We start from the raw sequence: 24,070 nt of genomic DNA on the forward strand, positions 1-24,070 counted from the left end.
CTAGGGGAATAATATTAACTAGGGCACTACTGTGGGGCATAACATTAACTAGGGCACTACTACAGGGAATAATATTAACTAGGGCACTACTAGGGGACATAACATTAACTAAGGCACTACTACAGGGCATAATAACTAGGGCACTACTACAGGGAATAATATTAACTAGGGCACTACTGTGGGGCATAACATTAACTAGGGCACTACTACGGGGCATAACATTAACTAGGGCACTTCTACAGGGAATAATATTAACTAGGGCACTACTATGGGGCATAACATTAACTAGGGCACTACTATGGGGCATAATATTAACTAGGGCACTACTACAGGGCATAACATTAACTAGGTCACTTCTACAGGGAATAATATTAACTAGGGCACTACTATGGGGCATAACATTAACTAGGGCACTACTATGGGGCGTAACATTAACTAGGGCACTACTATGGGGCATAATATTAACTAGGGCACTACTATGGGGCATAACATTAACTAGGACACTTCTACAGGGAATAATATTAACTAGGGCACTACTATGGGGCATAACATTAACTAGGGCACTACTACAGGGAATAATATTAACTAGGGCACTACTATGGGGCGTAACATTAACTAGGGCACTACTACAGGGAATAATATTAACTAGGGCACTACTACAGGGCATAACATTAACTAGGGCACTACTACAGGGAATAATATTAACTATTGCACTACTACAGGGCATAACATTAACTAGGGCACTACTACAGGGAATAATATTAACTAGGGCACTACTACGGGGCATAATATTAACTATGGCACTACTACGGGGCATAACATTAACTAGGACACTTCTACAGGGAATAATATTAACTAGGGCACTACTATGGGGCATAATATTAACTATGGCACTACTACGGGGCATAACATTAACTAGGACACTTCTACAGGGAATAATATTAACTAGGGCACTACTATGGGGCGTAACATTAACTAGGACACTACTACAGGGAATAATATTTTAACTATGGCACTACTACGGGGCATAACATTAACTAGGACACTTCTACAGGGAATAATATTAACTAGGGCACTACTATGGGGCATAACATTAACTAGGGCACTACTACAGGGAATAATATTAACTAGGGCACTACTATGGGGCGTAACATTAACTAGGGCACTACTACAGGGAATAACATTAACTAGGGCACTACTACAGGGCATAATATTAACTAGGGCACTACTACAGGGAATAATATTAACTAGGGCACTACTACAGGGAATAATATTAACTAGGGCACTACTACAGGGAATAATATTAACTAAGGCACTACTACGGGGCATAACATTAACTAGGGCACTACTACAGGGCATAACATTAACTAGGGCACTACTACAGGGAATAATATTAACTAGGGCACTACTACGGGGCATAACATTAACTAGGGCACTACTACGGGGTATAACATTAACTAGGGCACTACTACGGGGTATAACATTAACTAGGGCACTACTACAGGGAATAATATTAACTAGGGCACTACTACGGGGCATAACATTAACTAGGGCAGTACTATGGGGAATAATATTAACTAGGGCACTACTACGGGGCATAACATTAACTAGGGCACTACTACGGGGTATAACATTAACTAGGGCTCTACTACATGGAATAATATTAACTAGGGCACTACTACGGGGCATAACATTAACTAGGGCACTACTACGGGGTATAACATTAACTAGGGCACTACTACGGGGTATAACATTAACTAGGGCACTACTACGGGGTATAACATTAACTAGGGCACTACTACGGGGAAGAAGATTAACTAGGGCACTACTGTGGGGCATAACATTAACTAGGGCACTACTACGGGGCATAACATTAACTAGGGCACTACTACGGGGTATAACATTAACTAGGGCACTACTACGGGGAATAACATTAACTAGGGCACTACTACGGGGTATAACATTAACTAGGGCACTACTACGGGGTATAACATTAACTAGGGCACTACTACGGGGAATAAGATTAACTAGGGCACTACTGTGGGGCATAACATTAACTAGGGCACTACTACGGGGCATAATATTAACTAGGGCACTACTACGGGGCATAACATTAACTAGGGCACTACTACGGGGAATAATATTAACTAGGGCACTACTACGCGGCATAACATTAACTAGGGCACTACTATGGGGCATAATATTAACTAGGGCACTACTACGGGGCATAACATTAACTAGGGCACTACTACGGGGCATAACATTAACTAGGGCACTGCTACAGGGAATATTATTAACTAGGGCACTACTACGGGGCATAATATTAACTAGGACACTACTACAGGGAATATTATTAACTAGGGCACTACTACGGGGCATAATATTAACTAGGACACTACTACGGGGCATAATATTAACTAGGGCACTGCTACAGGGCATAATAATAACTAGGGCACTACTATGGGGCATAACATTAACTAGGGCACTACTACAGGGAATAATATTAACTAGGGCACTACTACGGGGCATAACATTAACTAGGGAACTACTACGGGGAATAATATTAACTAGGGCACTACTGTGGGGCCTAACATTAACTAGGGCACAACTACGGCTCATTGTAAGTGCTTGTATTTTAAAGTATTGCTTGGATTTGTATGTGTATGTGAGTTGGAATCAGCAAACGCAGCTGGAAGCCGAGTGAAAAGGAGGTGCAGTTAGCTGGAACAACTGCAACTGCTAAGTGGAGTATCGGTGCGGCAGGAGAGGTCCCACTCAGAGGGGGCACTGGAGTACTACGGCTACATAAAAGCGAAGGACCAAGAACCGCACAAAGATAGATAAGTATAAGCCAGCTTAATTATTGTATAAGTGAGTGTATGCCCAGATTGTTTGTCTTCTACTTTTTCTTTTTGCTTCTTTTTCTTTGAGAGTAACAGGGAGTTAGACCTTACAAACAATATGGGAGGGGCTGTGATTGGGGACCTCACTCAGTGCATGTCGTGCAAGATGTATGCACACCTGGAGCTACCGGCCCAGTGTGATTACATCTGCACGAGGTGTGTGTGAATGGTTGCCCTGGAAGCCCAGGTAACTGATCTAGAGCAAACCGTTACGCGACTGAGGGAGATTCACAATCTCGAGCGAAGTTTAGACAGAACGGTGGAGGAGTTGCGGGAGGGGTCACTGGTAGAAGAGGATGATGATCAGGTAGCCAGCTGGGTCACAGTTAGAAGGAAGAAAAAGAGGGGGAGGCTCATCATCTCCGAAGTATCAAACCTGAACAAATTTGCCCGACTGGACGAGGAATCGGAGGATGAAAGTGAAGAAATGACGGTGCCGCAGGAGTCTGCTCCCTCTAGCATCCAGAGGAACGGTCCCTCTGGCGCGGTTGGGATAAAAGATAGTGAGGTACCTAGTCAGATGGTGGTGGTAGGGGATTCTATCATCAGGAAGGCAGATAGGGCAATCTGCTACCGGGACCGTGATCGCCGTACAGTCTGTTGTCTCCTGGGTGCTCGGGTACGGCACATCGCGGACCGGGTAGATAGATTGTTGGGAGGAGCTGGGAAAGACCCGGCGGTCTTGGTGCACGTTGGCACCAATGACAAAGTGGGCGGAAGGTGGGATGTCCTTAAGAAAGACTATAGGGACTTAGGAAAGAAACTGAAGGCAAGGACATCTAAGGTAATATTCTCGGAATTATTACCCGTGCCACGCGCTAGTCCAGGGAGGCAGAGGGAGATTAGGGAGGTAAATGTGTGGCTTAGGGATTGGTGCAGGAAAGAGGGGTTTGTGTTCCTGGAACACTGGGCGGACTTCTCAGTCAGGCACCATCTCTTTTGTCGCGACGGATTGCACCTGACTGTGGAGGGGGCAGCGGTGCTGGGGGGAAGGATGGTTAGAAGGTTGGAGGAGATTTTAAACTAGGAGCCTGGGGGGAGGGTTTAGCTAGAAACTACGGGTCATGCAGTGAGAATAGTGGGGATGGCGGTAGTAAACGAAAAGGGGGAGAAGTTGGGGGGAGGGTAAGAGCAGGCGGTAAGGTTACTAACATGCGTACTAAAAGAGATTTTACCAAAGCACTAACCAATGACGATTACAGGTCATCATTGCTACATAAGGTGAAAGATGTCCCTAACGCAGGGGAAAATACTTATCTTAGTTGTATGTATGTAAACGCCAGAAGCATTACTGGTAAAAAGGGTGAACTAGAAATACTTGCAGCAAGCAAACAGTATGATATTATAGGCATTACTGAAACTTGGTGGGATGAATCTCATGATTGGACTGTCAATCTAGAGGGCTATACACTGTTTAGGAGAGACTGACTAAATAAAAAGGGTGGAGGGGTGTGTCTTTACGTAAAGCCGTTTTTAAAACCTAATATATGGGAAGATATTCAGGAGGGGACTGTAGACACTGTCGAGACATTATGGGTAGAAATTGCATGCGGGGAAAAAGGAATAAAAAAGTTAGTATTGGGTGTATGCTATAGGCCGCCCGGTATCAACGCATCTGATGAGGAATTGTTACTAAAGCAAACTGAAAAAGCAGCAGGAGTAGGAGACATAGTAGTGATGGGAGATTTTAACTATCCAGAGATAAACTGGAAAAACGATTCATGTGATACTGCTAGGGGCAATATGTTTTTAAACACACTTAATGATAACTACTTAGTCCAACTAATTGAGGAACCAACTAGGTACAATGCAATCTTATACCTGGTATTAACAAACAATGGGGATTTGGTATCAGCTTTTTTATAGTAGGAGAACCCATAGGAAACAGCGACCACAATATGGTCACATTCAATATCAGTTTCCATAAACAGCCCTATACTAGCTCAACTAGGACTCTAAACTTTAGCAAAGCGAATTTTGAAACGATGAGCGTATTTTTCAGGGATATTGAATGGGAAGGTTTGTTTTTAGGAAAAAATACTACGGAGAAATGGGAGGTACTAAAATTCCTGCTAGCTAAAAATACTCTCAAATTTATTCCTACGAGCAGCAAAAAAAGGAATAAAAATTATAAACCGATGTGGCGTAACAAAAAGATTAAGGAACTTATGGGCAAGAAAAGGCGAGCATTTAAAAAATACAAATCTGACGAGGAAGCAGAGTCATTTCAGCACTATAAGGAATGTAACAAAATATGCAAAAAGGAAATAAGAGTGGCTAAAGTAGAAACTGAAAAACTAGTAGCAAAGGAAAGCAAAGCGAATCCTAAAAAATTATTTAAATACATTAATAGCAAGAGATTAAAGAAGGAGAGTATAGGCCCTTTAAAAGACAAGTTGGGAGTCATAAGCAAAAATGATAATGACATAGCGGAAACACTAAATGAGTTTTTTTCAACAGTATTTATTAGAGAGGACCCAATTCAGGGACTAACACATAATCTCAATAATGAGAATATCCCACTGATAGGTACTTATTTAAGCGAGGAAGTAGTCTGTGACCGATTAAAACATTTAAAGATTAATAAGTCACCAGGTCCCGATGGTATTCACCCAAGGGTTCTAATGGAGCTTCACTCTGAACTTGCAAAACCGCTATTTTTGATCTTTAAGGATTCAGTAATATCAGGTATGGTTCCCAAAGACTGGCGTATAGCGGAAGTAGTGCCTATATTCAAATAGGGAAGTAAAGCTGAACCAGGTAATTATAGACCAGTTAGTCTTACATCTATAGTGGGGAAAGTATTGGAAGGTATTCTAAGAGATAGTATTCAGAAGTTCCTTGAAGTCAATAAGGTGACGGTCATTAAAAGGAATCAACATGGGTATATGAAGGACAGATCCTGTCAAACCAACTTACTTGGCTTTTATGAAACAGTAAGCGCAAACCTAGATCAGGGTAAAGACGTGGATGTAATCTTTTAGATTTTGCCAAAGCATTCGACACTGTACCACACATGAGACTTATCTACAAGCTACAAGAAACAGGGCTAGGAAGCACAATATGCACTTGGGTCAAAAACTGGTTAGATAATAGGGAGCAGCGCGTTGTGGTTAATGTATCTTTTCAACTTGGACTGAAGTGCTAAGTGGTGTGCCGCAAGGCTCAGTATTAGGACCGCTATTCAATATTTTCATTAACGACCTAACAGAAGGTCTAGAGAGCATGGTGTCAATTTTTGCAGATGATACCAAATTATGTAAAGTTATAAATGCGGAGGGAGATGCTGAGCCGCTTCAGAACGACTTAGTTAAATTAGAAGCTTGGGCATCGAAATGGAGAATGCGCTTCAATACAGACAAATGTAAAGTAATGCACTGTGGTAACAAGAACAAAAATAACACCTACCTACTAAATGGGGTAAAATTAGGGGATTCTGTACTGGAAAAGGACTTGGGTGTCCTCATAGATAGCAAACTAAGCAGTAGTACCCAAAGTAGGACTGCAGCAAAGAAGGCTAATAAGATATTGGAATGCATAAAATGGGGAATTGATGCTAGGGACGAGAGTATTATACAAATCAGAGTGATTATATAAATCACTTGTGAGGCCACACCTTGAATACTGTGTACAATTCTGTGCACCTTACTACAAAAAGGATATCCTGGAGCTAGAAAAGGTTCAGAGGCGGGCGACCAAAGTAATTAAGGGTATGGAGACGATGGAATATGAGGAAAGGCTTGCAAGACTAGGCATGTTTACACTGGAAAAGAGGAGATTAAGAGGGGACATGATCAACATTTACAAATATATAAGGGGACGATATACAGATCTTGTGCAGGACCTGTTTTTGGTTAGATCAACACAGAGAACTCGTGGACACTCGCTCAGGTTAGAGGAGAGGAGATTCCGCACAATACGGCGTAAAGGCTTTTTTACGGTACGGACGATACGTGTTTGGAATTCCCTGCCTGAGGGAGTTGTAATGGCCGACTCAGTCAACACCTTTAAGAATGGGTTAGATAAATTCCTAATGGATAAGGATATCCAGGGTTACGGGGCATAGTCACGCACTATGGTTATTATAAAAAAGAGGGGTAAAACGTAACGGCAGTCATCAACTTCAGTCAAAATTTTATACAAAATAATCATGCATAGGAGACCACAAACAGGTTGAACTCGATGGACAATTGTCTTTTTTCAACCTTAGATACTATGTTATTATGTTACTATGTTACGGGGCATAACATTAACTAGGACACTACTATGGGGAATAATATTAACTAAGGCACTACTACGGGGCATAACATTAACTAGGGCACTACTACAGGGAATAATATTAACTAGGGCACTACTACGGGGCATAACATTAACTAAGGTACTACTATGGGGCATAATATTAACTAGGGCACTACTACGGGGCATAATATTAACTAGGGCACTACTATGGGGCATAACATTAACTAAGGCACTACTATGGGGAATAATATTAACTAGGGCATTACTATGGGGAATAATATTAACTAGGGCACTACTACAGGGCATAACATTAACTAAGGTACTACTATGGGGCATAATATTAACTAGGGCACTACTACGGGGCATAATATTAACTAGGGCACTACTATGGGGCATAACATTAACTAAGGCACTACTATGGGGAATAATATTAACTAGGGCACTACTACGGGGCATAACATTAACTAGGGCACTACTACAGGGAATAATATTAACTAGGGCACTACTACAGGGCATAACATTAACTAGGACACTACTACAGGGCATAATATTAACTAGGGCGCTACTGTGGGGCATAACATTAACTAAGGCACTACTACGGGGCATAACATTAACTAGGGCACTACTACAGGGCATAATATTTACTAGCGCACTACTATGGGGCATAACATTAACTAAAGCACTACTATGGGGAATGATATTAACTAGGGCACTACTACGGGGCATAACATTAACTAGCGCACTACTATAGGGAATAATATTAACTAGGGCACTACTATGGGGCATAACATTAACTAGGGCACTACTACAGGGCATAATATTAACTAGGGCACTACTATGGGGCATAACATTAACTAGGACACTACTACGGGGCATAATATTAACTAGGGCACTACTACGGGGCATAATATTAACTAGGGCACTACTATGGGGCATAACATTAACTAGGGCACTACTACGGGGCATAATATTAACTAGGGCACTACTATGGGGCATAACATTAACTAGGGCACTACTACGGGGCATAATATTAACTAGGGCACTACTATGGGGCATAACATTAACTAGGGCACTACTATGGGGCATAATATTAACTAGGGCACTACTACGGGGCATAATATTACCTAGGGCATTACTATGGGGCATAATATTAACTAGGGCACTACTACGGGGCATAATATTAACTAGGGCACTACTATGGGGCATAACATTAACTAGGGCACTGATATAGGGCAACAAATTAACAACTGCGGCAGAGAGGTGTCTCAAGCATTGGGACAGGGGCCCCTTCAAAATGTTATTATGGGGCCCAGAAAGTTCTGTCTGTTTCTCTGCATGCACCACATTAATTACATTAATACACATTATTATGAGCACCAGCCAATAGTCAGAGTGACCGCCGGGTGCAGCACGGTCAGCAGCTAGACGGCTGGGAGTGACTCAGTAAGGTGCTGGAAGTTTGGCACAGGGTCATTGTGACGGTGAGCTGCTCCACTGTAGCATGTCGGTCGCCCCTCACGCACTTTCGTAGCAGACGTTCACCTCTCACATCAATGACACGCGGTGCTCCGCAGTTTCCACACTGGTTATTTGCAATGGTGCCATTTGTCCAGTCACGATACACCTTCACCGCAGCAGCACGCGGACAGGTCACACACTGCGCTGTCAGAAATAACGCCACCCCTGGCCCGAACGCCGATAATCATCCCTTTCTGACACTCTGATAAATCGCCCCTTTTACCCATGACAGCAACGGGTGATATGTGTGCAGACAGCCTATCACACACCTTATATACCCACCAAGCCAGCAACGTGTGATATGTGTGCAGACGGCCTATCACACACCTTATATACCCACCAAGCCAGCAACGAGTGATATGTGTGCAGACGGCCTATCACACACCTTATATACCCACCAAGCCAGCAACGAGTGATGTGTGCAGACGTCCTATCACACACCATATATACCCACCAAGCCAGCAACGTGTGATATGTGTGCAGACGGCCTATCACACACCTTATATACCCACCAAGCCAGCAACGAGTGATATGTGTGCAGACGGCCTATCACTCACCTTATATACCCACCAAGCCAGTAACGAGTGCTATGTGTGCAGACGGCCTATCACACACCTTATATACCCACCAAGCCAGCACACACCTTATATACCCACCAAGCCAGCAACGAGTGATATGTGTGCAGACGGCCTATCACACACCTTATATACCCACCAAGCCAGCAACGAGAGATATGTGTGCAGACGTCCTATCACACACCTTATATACCCACCAAGCCAGCAACGAGAGATATGTGTGCAGACGGCCTATCACACACCTTATATACCCACCAAGCCAGCAACGAGTGATATGTGTGCAGACGGCCTATCACACACCTTATATACCCACCAAGCCAGCAACAAGTGATATGTGTGCAGACGGCCTATCACACACCTTATATACCCACCAAGCCAGCACACAGCTTATATACCCACCAAGCCAGCACACACCTTATATACCCACCAAGCCAGCAACGAGAGATATGTGTGCAGACGGCCTATCACACACCTTATATACCCACCAAGCCAGCAACGAGTGATATGTGTGCAGACGGCCTCTCACACCTTATATACCCACCAAGCCAGCAACGTGTGATATATGTGCAGACGGCCTATCACACCCCTTATATACCCACCAAGCCAGCAACGAGAGATATGTGTGCAGACGGCCTATCACACACCTTATATACCCACCAAGCCAGCAACGAGTGATATGTGTGCAGACGTCCTATCACACACCTTATATACCCACCAAGCCAGCAACGAGTGATATGTGTGCAGACGGCCTATCACACACCTTATATACCCACCAAGCCAGCAACGAGTGATATGTGTGCAGACGGCCTATCACACCCCTTATATACCCACCAAGCCAGCAACGAGAGATATGTGTGCAGACGGCCTATCACACACCTTATATACCCACTAAGCCAGCAACGAGTGATATGTGTGCAGACAGCCTATCACACACCTTATATACCCACCAAGCCAGCAACGAGTGATATGTGTGCAGACGGCCTATCACACACCTTATATACCCACCAAGCCAGCAACGAGTGATATGTGTGCAGACGGCCTATCACACCCCTTATATACCCACCAAGCCAGCAACGAGAGATATGTGTGCAGACGGCCTATCACACACCTTATATACCCACCAAGCCAGCAACGAGTGATATGTGTGCAGACGTCCTATCACACACCTTATATACCCACCAAGCCAGCAACGAGAGATATGTGTGCAGACGGCCTATCACACACCTTATATACCCACCAAGCCAGCAACGAGTGATATGTGTGCAGACGGCCTATCACACACCTTATATACCCACCAAGCCAGCAACGAGAGATATGTGTGCAGACGGCCTATCACACACCTTATATACCCACCAAGCCAGCAACGAGTGATATGTGTGCAGACGGCCTATCCCTCACCTTATATACCCACCAAGCCAGTGCACACCTTATATACTCACCAAGCCAGCAACGAGAGATATGTGTGCAGACGGCCTATCACACACCTTATATACCCACCAAGCCAGCAACGAGTGATATGTGTGCAGACAACCTATCACACACCTTATATACCCACCAAGCCAGCAACGAGTGATATGTGTGCAGACGGCCTATCACACACCTTATATACCCACCAAGCCAGCAACGAGAGATATGTGTGCAGACGGCCTATCACACACCTTATATACCCACCAAGCCAGCAACGAGAGATATGTGTGCAGACGGTCTATCACACACCTTATATACCCACCAAGCCGGCAACGAGTGATATGTGTGCAGACGGCCTATCACTCACCTTATACACCCACCAAGCCAGCAACGAGAGATATGTGTGCAGACGGCCTATCACACACCTTATATACCCACCAAGCCAGCAACGAGTGATATGTGTGCAGACGGCCTATCACACACCTTATATACCCACCAAGCCAGCAACGAGAGATATGTGTGCAGACGGCCTATCACACACCTTATATACCCACCAAGCCAGCAACGAGTGATATGTGTGCAGACGTCCTATCACACACCTTATATACCCACCAAGCCAGCAACGAGTGATATGTGTGCAGACGGCCTATCACACACCTTATATACCCACCAAGCCAGCAACGAGTGATATGTGTGCAGACGGCCTATCACACACCTTATATACCCACCAAGCCGGCAACGAGTGATATGTGTGCAGACGGCCTATCACTCACCTTATATACCCACCAAGCCAGCACACACCTTATATACCCACCAAGCCAGCGCACACCTGATATACCCACCAAGCTGACGCACTTCACGTGACATACTTCATGGGCTACGCCCTGCCGATGTCACATGTAGGAGGTGTCATAATAACGTGACTAGACCGTGTATACGCATTAAAATAAAAAGATCAGTATAGAGTTACAGTACATTTACTGGCCGTACCTGGTTACATATAGTGTTAAAAACTTTATATTAACCCCTGATAAGGTCTGTCTGTTTTAGAATGTCATTATATTAGATGTTTCTACAGTTTCTACAATTACCTATGGGGGTCATTCCGAGTTGTTCGCTCGGTAATTTTCTTCGTATCGCAGCGATTTTCCCCTAATTGCGCATGCGCAATGTTCGCACTGCGACTGCGCCAAGTAAATTTGCTATGCAGTTAGGAATTTTACTCACTGCATTACGAGGTTTTTTCTTCGTTCTGGTGATCGTAATGTGATTGACAAGAAGTGGGTGTTTCTGGGCGGAAACTGGCCGTTTTATGGGTGTGTGTGAAAAAACGCTACCATTTCTGGGAAAAACGCGGGAGTGGCGAGAGAAACGGAGGAGTGTCTGGGCGAACGCTGGGTGTGTTTGTGACGTCAAACCAGGAACGACAAGCACTGAACTGATCGCAGATGCCGAGTAAGTCTCGAGTTACTCAGATACTGCACAGAGAAGTCTTTTCGCAATATTGCGATTCTTTTGTTCGCAATTTTGCTAAGCTAAGATTCACTCCCAGTAGGCGGCGGCTTAGCGTGTGCAATGCTGCTAAAAGCAGCTTGCGAGCGAACAACTCGGAGTGAGGGCCTATGTTTTAAACATACTTACCGACATTTCAAATCTCCTCTCCGGGAGATGCCCGGAGAGGAGAAGCAGGTGGGTGGCGACGAGGGCGGGGCTGATATAATGACATCATTAAGCCCCGCCTACTCGCCAGGAAAAGCCCACCGCTGGTTAATATTTGCATAGGGGGCAGAGCTAAATGACGCGATTAGCATATAATCGCGTCATTAGGCTCTGCCCCCTCCACCAGTCCGCGATTTTGCTGCGTCTTTCTCCACATTTTGCCCACTTCACTGAGAAGTGGGCAGAATGCGGGAGCTGTGCCCACTCTTCCGGGGCTGCGGGGGACTACTCAAAAAAACGGGTGTCTCCCGCAGAATCCGGGAGAGTAGGTAAGTATGGTTTTAAATACATGTCATGACCCTTCCCTTTGTATATTTTTACTGAGCCAGAAAATTAACCGGTGACTAAGAGCAACAATAGATATTACCAGGAATTTACATTGTGTGAACTATTAGATCCACAGACAACATAAAAACTGTATCGCTGATACGTATATATCTCTTACCACAGATGAGACCGGTGTTTATTATCAGTAACAATGTGTATCGTGACGCTGTTACCGCTGATACTTATATATCTCTTACCATAGATGAGACTGGTGTTTATTATCAGTAACAATGGGTATCGTGACGCTGTTACCGCTGATACTTATATATCTCTTACCACAGATGAGACCGGTGTTTATTATCAGTAACAATGTGTATCGTGACGCTGTTACCGCTGATACTTATATATCTCTTACCAAAGATGAGACCGGTGTTTATTATCAGTAACAATGTGTATCGTGACGCTGTTACCGCTGATACTTATATATCTCTTACCAAAGATGAGACCGGTGTTTATTATCAGTAACAATGTGTATCGTGACGCTGTTACCGCTGATACTTATATATCTCTTACCAAAGATGAGACCGGTGTTTATTATCAGTAACAATGTGTATCGTGACGCTGTTACCGCTGATACTTATATATCTCTTACCACAGATGAGACTGGTGTTTATTATCAGTAACAATGTGTATCGTGACGCTGTTACCGCTGATATTTATATATCTCTTACCACAGATGAGACCGGTGTTTATTATCAGTAACAATGTGTATCGTGACGCTGTTACCGCTGATACTTATATATCTCTTACCACAGATGAGACCGGTGTTTATTATCAGTAACAATGTGTATCGTGACGCTGTTACCGCTGATACTTATATATCTCTTACCACAGATGAGACCGGTGTTTATTATCAGTAACAATGTGTATCGTGACGCTATTACCGCTGATACTTATATATCTCTTACCACAGATGAGACCGGTGTTTATTATCAGTAACAATGTGTATCGTGACGCTGTTACCGCTGATACTTATATATCTCTTACCACAGATGAGACCGGTGTTTATTATCAGTAACAATGTGTATCGTGACGCTATTACCGCTGATACTTATATATCTCTTACCACAGATGAGACCGGTGTTTATTATCAGTAACAATGTGTATCGTGACGCTGTTACCGCTGATACTTATATATCTCTTACCAAAGATGAGACCGGTGTTTATTATCAGTAACAATGTGTATCGTGACGCTATTACCGCTGATACTTATATATCTCTTACCAAAGATGAGACCGGTGTTTATTATCAGTAACAATGTGTATCGTGACGCTGTTACCGCTGATACTTATATATCTCTTACCACAGATGAGACCGGTGTTTATTATCAGTAACAATGTGTATCGTGACGCTATTTCCGCTGATACTTATATGTCTCTTACCACAGATGAGACCGGTGTTTATTATCAGTAACAATGTGTATCGTGACGCTGTTACCGCTGATACTTATATATCTCTTACCAAAGATGAGACCGGTGTTTATTATCAGTAACAATGTGTATCGTGACGCTGTTACCGCTGATACTTATATATCTCTTACCAAAGATGAGACCGGTGTTTATTATCAGTAACAATGTGTATCGTGACGCTGTTACCGCTGATACTTATATATCTCTTACCATAGATGAGACCGGTGTTTATTATCAGTAACAATGTGTATCGTGACGCTGTTACCGCTGATACTTATATATCTCTTACCACAGATGAGACTGGTGTTTATTATCAGTAACAATGTGTATCGTGACGCTGTTACCGCTTATACGTATATATCTCTTACCACAGATGAGACCGGTGTTTATTATCAGTAACAATGTGTATCGTGACGCTGTTACCGCTTATACGTATATATCTCTTACCACAGATGAGACCGGTGTTTATTATCAGTAACAATGTGTATCGTGACGCTGTTACCGCTGATACTTATATATCTCTTACCACAGATGAGACCGGTGTTTATTATCAGTAACAATGTGTATCGTGACGCTGTTACTGCTGATACTTATATATCTCTTACCAAAGATGAGACCGGTGTTTATTATCAGTAACAATGTGTATCGTGACGCTATTACCGCTGATACGTATATATCTCTTACCAAAGATGAGACCGGTGTTTATTATCAGTAACAATGTGTATCGTGACGCTATTACCGCTGATACGTATATATCTCTTACCAAAGATGAGACCGGTGTTTATTATCAGTAACAATGTGTATCGTGACGCTGTTACCGCTGATACTTATATATCTCTTACCACAGATGAGACCGGTGTTTATTATCAGTAACAATGTGTATCGTGACGCTGTTACCGCTGATACTTATATATCTCTTACCAAAGATGAGACCGGTGTTTATTATCAGTAACAATGTGTATCGTGACGCTGTTACCGCTGATACTTATATATCTCTTACCACAGATGAGACCGGTGTTTATTATCAGTAACAATGTGTATCGTGACGCTGTTACCGCTGATACTTATATATCTCTTACCACAGATGAGACCGGTGTTTATTATCAGTAACAATGTGTATCGTGACGCTGTTACCGCTGATACTTATATATCTCTTACCACAGATGAGACCGGTGTTTATTATCAGTAACAATGTGTATCGTGACGCTGTTACCGCTGATACTTATATATCTCTTACCACAGATGAGACCGGTGTTTATTATCAGTAACAATGTGTATCGTGACGCTATTACCGCTGATACTTATATATCTCTTACCACAGATGAGACCGGTGTTTATTATCAGTAACAATGTGTATCGTGACGCTGTTACCGCTGATACTTATATATCTCTTACCAAAGATGAGACCGGTGTTTATTATCAGTAACAATGTGTATCGTGACGCTGTTACCGCTGATACTTATATATCTCTTACCAAAGATGAGACCGGTGTTTATTATCAGTAACAATGTGTATCGTGACGCTGTTACCGCTGATACTTATATATCTCTTACCATAGATGAGACCGGTGTTTATTATCAGTAACAATGTGTATCGTGACGCTATTACCGCTGATACTTATATATCTCTTACCACAGATGAGACCGGTGTTTATTATCAGTAACAATGTGTATCGTGACGCTATTACCGCTGATACTTATATATCTCTTACCACAGATGAGACCGGTGTTTATTATCAGTAACAATGTGTATCGTGACGCTGTTACCGCTGATACTTATATATCTCTTACCATAGATGAGACCGGTGTTTATTATCAGTAACAATGTGTATCGTGACGCTATTACCGCTGATACTTATATATCTCTTACCACAGATGAGACCGGTGTTTATTATCAGTAACAATGTGTATCGTGACGCTGTTACCGCTGATACGTATATATCTCTTACCAAAGATGAGACCGGTGTTTATTATCAGTAACAATGTGTATCGTGACGCTGTTACCGCTGATACTTATATATCTCTTACCACAGATGAGACCGGTGTTTATTATCAGTAACAATGTGTATCGTGACGCTGTTACCGCTGATACTTATATATCTCTTACCACAGATGAGACCGGTGTTTATTATCAGTAACAATGTGTATCGTGACGCTGTTACCGCTGATACTTATATATCTCTTACCACAGATGAGACCGGTGTTTATTATCAGTAACAATGTGTATCGTGACGCTGTTACCGCTGATACTTATATATCTCTTACCACAGATGAGACCGGTGTTTATTATCAGTAACAATGTGTATCGTGACGCTATTACCGCTGATACTTATATATCTCTTACCACAGATGAGACCGGTGTTTATTATCAGTAACAATGTGTATCGTGACGCTGTTACCGCTGATACTTATATATCTCTTACCAAAGATGAGACCGGTGTTTATTATCAGTAACAATGTGTATCGTGACGCTGTTACCGCTGATACTTATATATCTCTTACCAAAGATGAGACCGGTGTTTATTATCAGTAACAAAAGAATTCGAGGGACAAACTAGGCCCGAGAATAAATAAGCGTCCTGGGTTTTTTAAAGAAGGAGCCTAGGGCAAGGAAGGAGAGAAAAGGGGAGGGGAGGGGAGGGGGGGGGGGATAGAGCAGGTAGCATAGCAGCATCCTATAGGTAAGAGGGGGAGGAGAGTTACCTGGGAGGTACAAAAGAGCAGGAGTGCCAGGCAGGCTCCCTCTTTCAGGCTGATCAAGGATACAAGAAGGCACCCACCTCACAGCTCCTGGAATCAAGGGAAAGGAATAAGTACAATTTTATTATAAGCCCCCTCTCATACACTTCAGTTATACACACACTGCAGCCCAAAATCTAGACCCCCCTCCTTACAGTTCACCACAAAATATACTCACTGCACCAAACGCAGCCCAGTCATCTAGCGCCCGCACACCAGAATGCCCAGACCCAGGAGGAATGCCCCCGCCCCCCGGCGCCTCATCCAGGCGGACCAGGCAGCGCACGGTTCACAGCACGCTGCTCACTCCCGAGGGCCCCGGACGGGATCGGCGAGACCGCCGACCGCGTCACCCCTACGCACGTGGCTGGCGCGCGGCGGCCCGGAAGCAGGCTCCGGCGAGCCAGCCCGTAGCCAGCCGCAGGCCGCACCCCCCCCCTCCTTCCGGCGCCGAGCGATCGCGTCACGCTCGGCGCCGCCCAGCCACAGCAGCAGCTACAATCCCCGTCTACGGCGGGTCAGGTCCTAAGAAACTTAACAGGCCGCCGCCAGAGCCCGCACTCACACCCCCAGCGACGCTGCACAGTAGCGGCGCGTACCGACACACGCAGGTACGCGCCCAGCAGCGACAGCAGGCACAGATAGCGGCTCCGGCGGGACAGACACCACCGCAGGAGCCCGTGATTGCTGTGGGTGGAATACTCTACTTCTCACTAAGAAACTTAACATGCTTTCCTTTTTAAAATACTTTTATTAGTATTTTCATGTTTTTAACTAAAAATTAAAGGTAAACGGTACAGCAGAATGTGTTCTAAATCTTTAATCAAAATAAGAACAAAGTGGTAAATAAATATGATACAATAAAAATAATAAGAGCAAAGTGGTAAGTAAATATGATACAATAAAAATATAACATGAAAATATAACATTATAGGAAAGTAAGATTTCAAAAATGTAAAGATCATTTGGAGTAATCCACATTTTACAGGTCACAGTTTCTCATTCTTTATAACAGCACCATGTTAGCTTACATTTTATCTGTGTATACTCCTATGTCGGTAATTGAGTAATGTTTATATAGAAAAATAGTTGCTAAACACTCATTTTGCACAGCCAGAGCAAGTGGGATGGGGGCAGCAGCTTGCAGCGCTCCCCCCCCCCCCCCCCCCTCGGGTGGCATGCGGGACAGCACTTCCCCACAGCCCATTATCCGCAGTGGGCAAGCTGCTGGCCCGCCGCAGCCCACTCCACCGGGTATCAGCCCCGCCATATCCGCCAGGCTGCACGGGCGCTAGCCAGTACCAATACCCATATCAATCAGCCAGCCTATTTATTAATTCAAGTTATTGGGTTGTTAGTTAATTAATTATTTCCATGAATGTCCCCTTTTCGGTCATGTTACTTTGTAATATGGTACTTTTCCCTCTCACTTACTGTACTTACTTACAGATGATCAGGCTACTCGTCTCGCTTCTCCCTACGGCTTAGCTTCAGGGGGAGCCCACGCGAAACTTTGCAATCTAATGATTCCTTAGGAGGCACGCAGAGGGACCACCCAGATAAGTATCAGGTATTTACAGGCTAGGGGTATGGCTTCTGCGCTATGGCTTAGTGGGTTAAAGCGACTGTCTGGTAAGAAAACATAAGATAATCACTCCAGCCTTGGAGTTGGTTTTAAAAGACAAACGCATGGGACATTCAGCTGCTGCAGGGATAGCAAACACCACATCTAAGCAACCCCCCCCCCCCCCTTCCCCGTTGCTAAGGCTTCCCGCATAAAATCTTTGCTCTCACAGTAATACAATAGCTTCCCCCCTTCTTAATTACTGATAGCATGTCCAGCAGACGCTATCTGGCTGGGGGTTATCTTATCTCCCCTCCTCCAACAATGGTGGTGGTTCCCTTTCATCTTCTCCCCTGCACATAACCCCTCCCAGCAGGGTGACCAGTGTAAGGTATACGAGGGAGGGGGTGTAAAAATAAAAATACATAAATAAAGGAAATAAAAGGGCAGTGGGGGGCTGGGTAGAATTACAGGGTTGTGGGGGTTATGGCAGCGCATAGTGTGTAATAGTGTCATAGTAGACAGTATAACATGGGTCAGTGGTTACATTGCAGTCAGTATTAAATTACAGCGTATAAAGTATGATAAGGTTATAATATGCGAGTGATGCAAGGATCGCAGAAGTGCAACGGCGTGTATATATTGCAGGGTAGAATAGGTACTAGCAATGCTGCTCACATCGCAAAACCTGCTTTTGAAACGGTATTTGAAACGGTTCTTAAAACGGGTTTGAGCAGTTAAACCCCTTTCACATCTCATGTTGTAACCAGTATATTACCATTTCATTAATTTTTTTTTGGTACCTTTCACACTGAACCCGTTTCACCCATAGAAAACAGTGGTTGTCGCTATAAATGGACTTTTCTAACCACACATTATTAATAAGTATTAATTAATTAATTATTAATAAATTTGGATAGTAGTACGATGGAACCCAGCAGCTTGAAGCATTTTGCTATGTTTTTATATATGAGGGTATTCTTGACTGTCCCAGTAATTTGTCTGCAGATTTCCTCATCCCCTCTGATCCTAAAGCAGCTCCCTCACCTCTTCATCACTCCAATGAGACATTTTATAGTGGCTTTGCAGTATAAAAGTTTATAAAGCCACTCTCACATGGGTCTCCGGTGTTTTCCAAGCTGTTTCCTGGTTGTGGCTGCTGACATCACACATGGAGACAGCCTATGACCTGCTGGGGCTTGCAAATACCGTTTCAGACCCTTTCACACTGCACAGTGAAATGGGACTGAAACGGGGAGGACCCTTCTTTTACCGTTCAAAATACCTGTAGTTGAAAGCGGTAAATTGAAGGGGACCCCTTTTCACATCGCAGTTTTGACCCGTTTAGGAAGCCAGTTAAAATGGCAAAATACCGGGTACGGGCGGCAGTGTGAAAGGGGAAGTATACGAGATAAAGCAAATCAGCGATGTCATTGCCGCATGGGTATATTACAGGGTACGGGTCGTACTAGGTATACAGCGTAATGATTACTGAGGGCATGGCGGCAAGAGCATATTTCAGCATCATAGGTATACTAGCGGGCTAATATAAAGCTTAATACCGGATCGAATGGCCGGGGGGTATTTTGCACATTATAGAGGGGAATAGCGATGAATTATATAATATAAGGCAGAACAGTCATCGCATTGCCGTGAGCATGTACTATTGCATTGATAGTAGGTATATAAGAACAGTATAATACAGATCAGTGGGGGACAGTCACGCACCATAACGTTCATACTAGCAAATTTTTGCAGTATTACCCGTGGCCTTAGCTCCATTATTATTGTATTGCAGTTAGTAGGAAGGCGTCACAGGCGATTTGCAATGCCTTGCACAGTCCATACATTAGAAAAATGCATGGGTACACAGAGCATAACGAGGCAGTAACAAAAACCAAAAATAATAATAATAATAATAATAATAATAATAATGAATAAATAAAAATAAATAAAAAATAGACAGACCACGATTTGCATAGCGCGGTACAGCCCAGCGCTACGCAGTACAACTTCCACTGTGCTAAACGCATGGTTTAATCCCCTGGCATTGTATTATGTGGTATATAGTTATAATGATAACCGCTTGTTATATAACCTGAGTGTCATACAAAAGGCAGGCCTGGGAGACAAAGCAAGTAGCGATAGCGATCTCAATAGAAAAACCATCAAAGCGGCTTTGGGGAATACGCAGTATTATGTTCACTTAGGTAGCAGAATAGCAGAAACGCACCATTTATGGGGCAATGGTTAGCATTACGGCCTCACAGCGCTGAGGTCATGGGTTCAATCCCAGTTCTTAATTCATATTACATTTACTAGCTATGCCTTTAAGCGCTGAATAAGTTTGTTCCAGAACCGAACGGTCATACAAAATGCAACAAGTAGCGGTAGCGATCACAGTAAAAACCCATCAAAGCTACTTTAGTGAACGTGCAATATGATGGTCACTTATGGTATCATAATAAGGTAGACAGGACAGAAGGAAAAGGAAAGCAAAAGGTCCAGGCGCAAAGCGAAGGTTTAAGGGCTGAATAATACCTCATCTCTGCATAAAGTAGGGGTCAAGGCTGCATGTGCCTTAGCGGTAGACGGGATAACGTAGGACAACTATAGTCTGGCGCAAGGCATGAATATCAAGTCAGCGTAAACGCACCAGTATGTGGCAATGGGTAGTATTACGGCCTCACAGTGCTTAGGTCATGGGTTCAATCCAGTTAAGAGCATTCTTTGTGGAGTTTGTATGCACTCTCGGGTGTCTTATGTCATATGTCAGTTGCTAGGTATAGATCATAGGGCGCTATATGATGAGTATACCTAACCGGATTGAACCCGTTAGGATGTAGAATTGTTGTGTTTTTAATTTCGGCACCGTTAGGATGTAGAAATTTTTTATTGGCACCGTTAGGATGTAGAAATTGTTTTTTTTTTTTTTTTTTCGGTGGAGGCATCGTCAGGCCATTTGAAAGTGTAATTATCAACTGACAAGACATGGCAGTAGTGGCACGTAAGGGGTTGCCAGCGGGCGAGACCAAAAATCTGGCCAGGGGGAAATCAGGAGCGTACAAGGTACACTTACGCGCGGAAAAGCAAGACTAGAAGGCAGCTCGGCGTCTTTCGCGAAACCCAAGGCCTTAAGCTGCCCGCCATAAATGGGGGAATGAAGGACTTTTTCCAATTTTGCCCTCAAACAAAAAGAGGTTTTGTGGTTTTCACCTTCATATGGGTCGCGCGAAAGTTCGCACCATAGGTCCGCATACAACAGGGGGTAACGGTTATTTGTAATTCTACTTTTCAGGAGGGCAAAAGGTCTAGGGGGCAGCGATCTAGGAAAAAGCTAGGGGAGCGAGCCGATTACGGCAATTCAAGCCGGCATACAAGGGTTGAAGGGCCGGTGGCCTAATACACGGATCACATGGTCCGAGATAGTCCCAAGGGCACAGGGGGGCACGGGGTTACAAAGGGTCAGAAGAAAGGTGAACAGGGCGGTAGCCCGTCTCTTAACGGGAGAAGGCGATACGATCGCCAGGCACCCGTTGTTGAGGTTCGGAGAGGAGGGACTATTCAGGCAAGGCGGGGTACACCTGACAGAGGAAGGTTTAGCTATATTCTTGGGCAACATAGCAGAAAGCGTCAGTGGAAGGCATGAGGTAGCAGGGGGTGGCGGGCCTGGGTTCTAGGAACCAGGCTATGGCGGCAAGCAGTGCTCCTCGGCGGTCTGTAGTAGCGCAACGTCGGTTGGCCGGCACTTCCCCAGATACTCGGCGAATTTGTCGTGGCCTCAAGGGCCGACACGGTCGTCATCTTAAGGGTGGACCGGTGCTATGCCGATGAGGGGAAGTGGTACCGCTCAGCTAACTTGCGCAAGGGCGGGACTTAGGTTCCGCCCCGTTGTTTAATTGAGGAGAAATTAATATGGAGGCTGTAGCCGGGGGTATGCACTGCTTTCTCGCCACCCACTTATAGAGTACCAATTCTAATCCAATCAATAAATTTGGCTGTGACCTTTTAAATCGCAATTCAGTTGTCCGCGTGTTTATTGGGGAGAAAAGAAGGTAGGGGGGTGGACGGCGAGGCCGTTAATAAAATCAATGGACGGCTTAAAGAATTCGAGGGACAAACTAGGCCCGAGAATAAATAAGCGTCCTGGGTTTTTTAAAGAAGGAGCCTAGGGCAAGGAAGGAGAGAAAAGGGGAGGGGAGGGGAGGGGGGGGGGGGATAGAGCAGGTAGCATAGCAGCATCCTATAGGTAAGAGGGGGAGGAGAGTTACCTGGGAGGTACAAAAGAGCAGGAGTGCCAGGCAGGCTCCCTCTTTCAGGCTGATCAAGGATACAAGAAGGCACCCACCCTCCCGCCCAGTTGGTAGGGCAATTTGGCCCTGGTATTTAGGAATTGAACATTTTTTAATTTCGGTGGTGGCACCGACAGGCAATCCAGAGTTTTCGCTATCACCAGGGCGAAGGTGAGGTAACTGGAATTTGAATTGAAGTTTACGTCCGGAGGTGGCAACGTCAGGCCAATTCGGTCTTTAATTATGGTCTGGCAAAAGAGGTCCAGCAGGCGCGGCAAGCAGTGCTCCTCGGCGGTCTGTAGTAGCGCAACGTCGGTTGGCCGGCACTTCCCCAGATACTCGGCGAATTTGTCGTGGCCTCAAGGGCCGACACGGTCGTCATCTTAAGGGTGGACCGGTGCTATGCCGATGAGGGGAAGTGGTACCGCTCAGCTAACTTGCGCAAGGGCGGGACTTAGGTTCCGCCCCGTTGTTTAATTGAGGAGAAATTAATATGGAGGCTGTAGCCGGGGGTATGCACTGCTTTCTCGCCACCCACTTATAGAGTACCAATTCTAATCCAATCAATAAATTTGGCTGTGACCTTTTAAATCGCAATTCAGTTGTCCGCGTGTTTATTGGGGAGAAAAGAAGGTAGGGGGGTGGACGGCGAGGCCGTTAATAAAATCAATGGACGGCTTATGTGTATCGTGACGCTGTTACCGCTGATACTTATATATCTCTTACCATAGATGAGACCGGTGTTTATTATCAGTAACAATGTGTATCGTGACGCTATTACCGCTGATACTTATATATCTCTTACCACAGATGAGACCGGTGTTTATTATCAGTAACAATGTGTATCGTGACGCTGTTACCGCTGATACTTATATATCTCTTACCACAGATGAGACCGGTGTTTATTATCAGTAACAATGTGTATCGTGACGCTGTTACCGCTGATACTTATATATCTCTTACCACAGATGAGACCGGTGTTTATTATCAGTAACAATGTGTATCGTGACGCTGTTACCGCTGATATTTATATATCTCTTACCACAGATGAGACCGGTGTTTATTATCAGTAACAATGTGTATCGTGACGCTATTACCGCTGATACTTATATATCTCTTACCACAGATGAGACCGGTGTTTATTATCAGTAACAATGTGTATCGTGACGCTGTTACCGCTGATACTTATATATCTCTTACCACAGATGAGACCGGTGTTTATTATCAGTAACAATGTGTATCGTGACGCTATTACCGCTGATACTTATATATCTCTTACCACAGATGAGACCGGTGTTTATTATCAGTAACAATGTGTATCGTGACGCTGTTACCGCTGATACTTATATATCTCTTACCAAAGATGAGACCGGTGTTTA

General features: G+C 44.2%; 1 protein-coding gene across 1 annotated transcript in view; it reads right to left on the bottom strand.

The window, feature by feature from the left end:
- Nucleotides 1-24,070, bottom strand: part of LOC134969848 (uncharacterized) — a 79,650-nt gene that overhangs the window by 33,023 nt on the left and 22,557 nt on the right. Inside the window, exon 2 of the mRNA XM_063946053.1 lies at nt 16,800-16,886. Within this exon, the coding sequence (XP_063802123.1) occupies nt 16,800-16,886 (87 nt within the window). The remainder of the gene's footprint in view (nt 1-16,799; nt 16,887-24,070) is intronic.

This window comes from Pseudophryne corroboree, chromosome 11, assembly GCF_028390025.1.
Source record: "Pseudophryne corroboree isolate aPseCor3 chromosome 11, aPseCor3.hap2, whole genome shotgun sequence".
NCBI classification, from domain to species: domain Eukaryota; kingdom Metazoa; phylum Chordata; class Amphibia; order Anura; family Myobatrachidae; genus Pseudophryne; species Pseudophryne corroboree.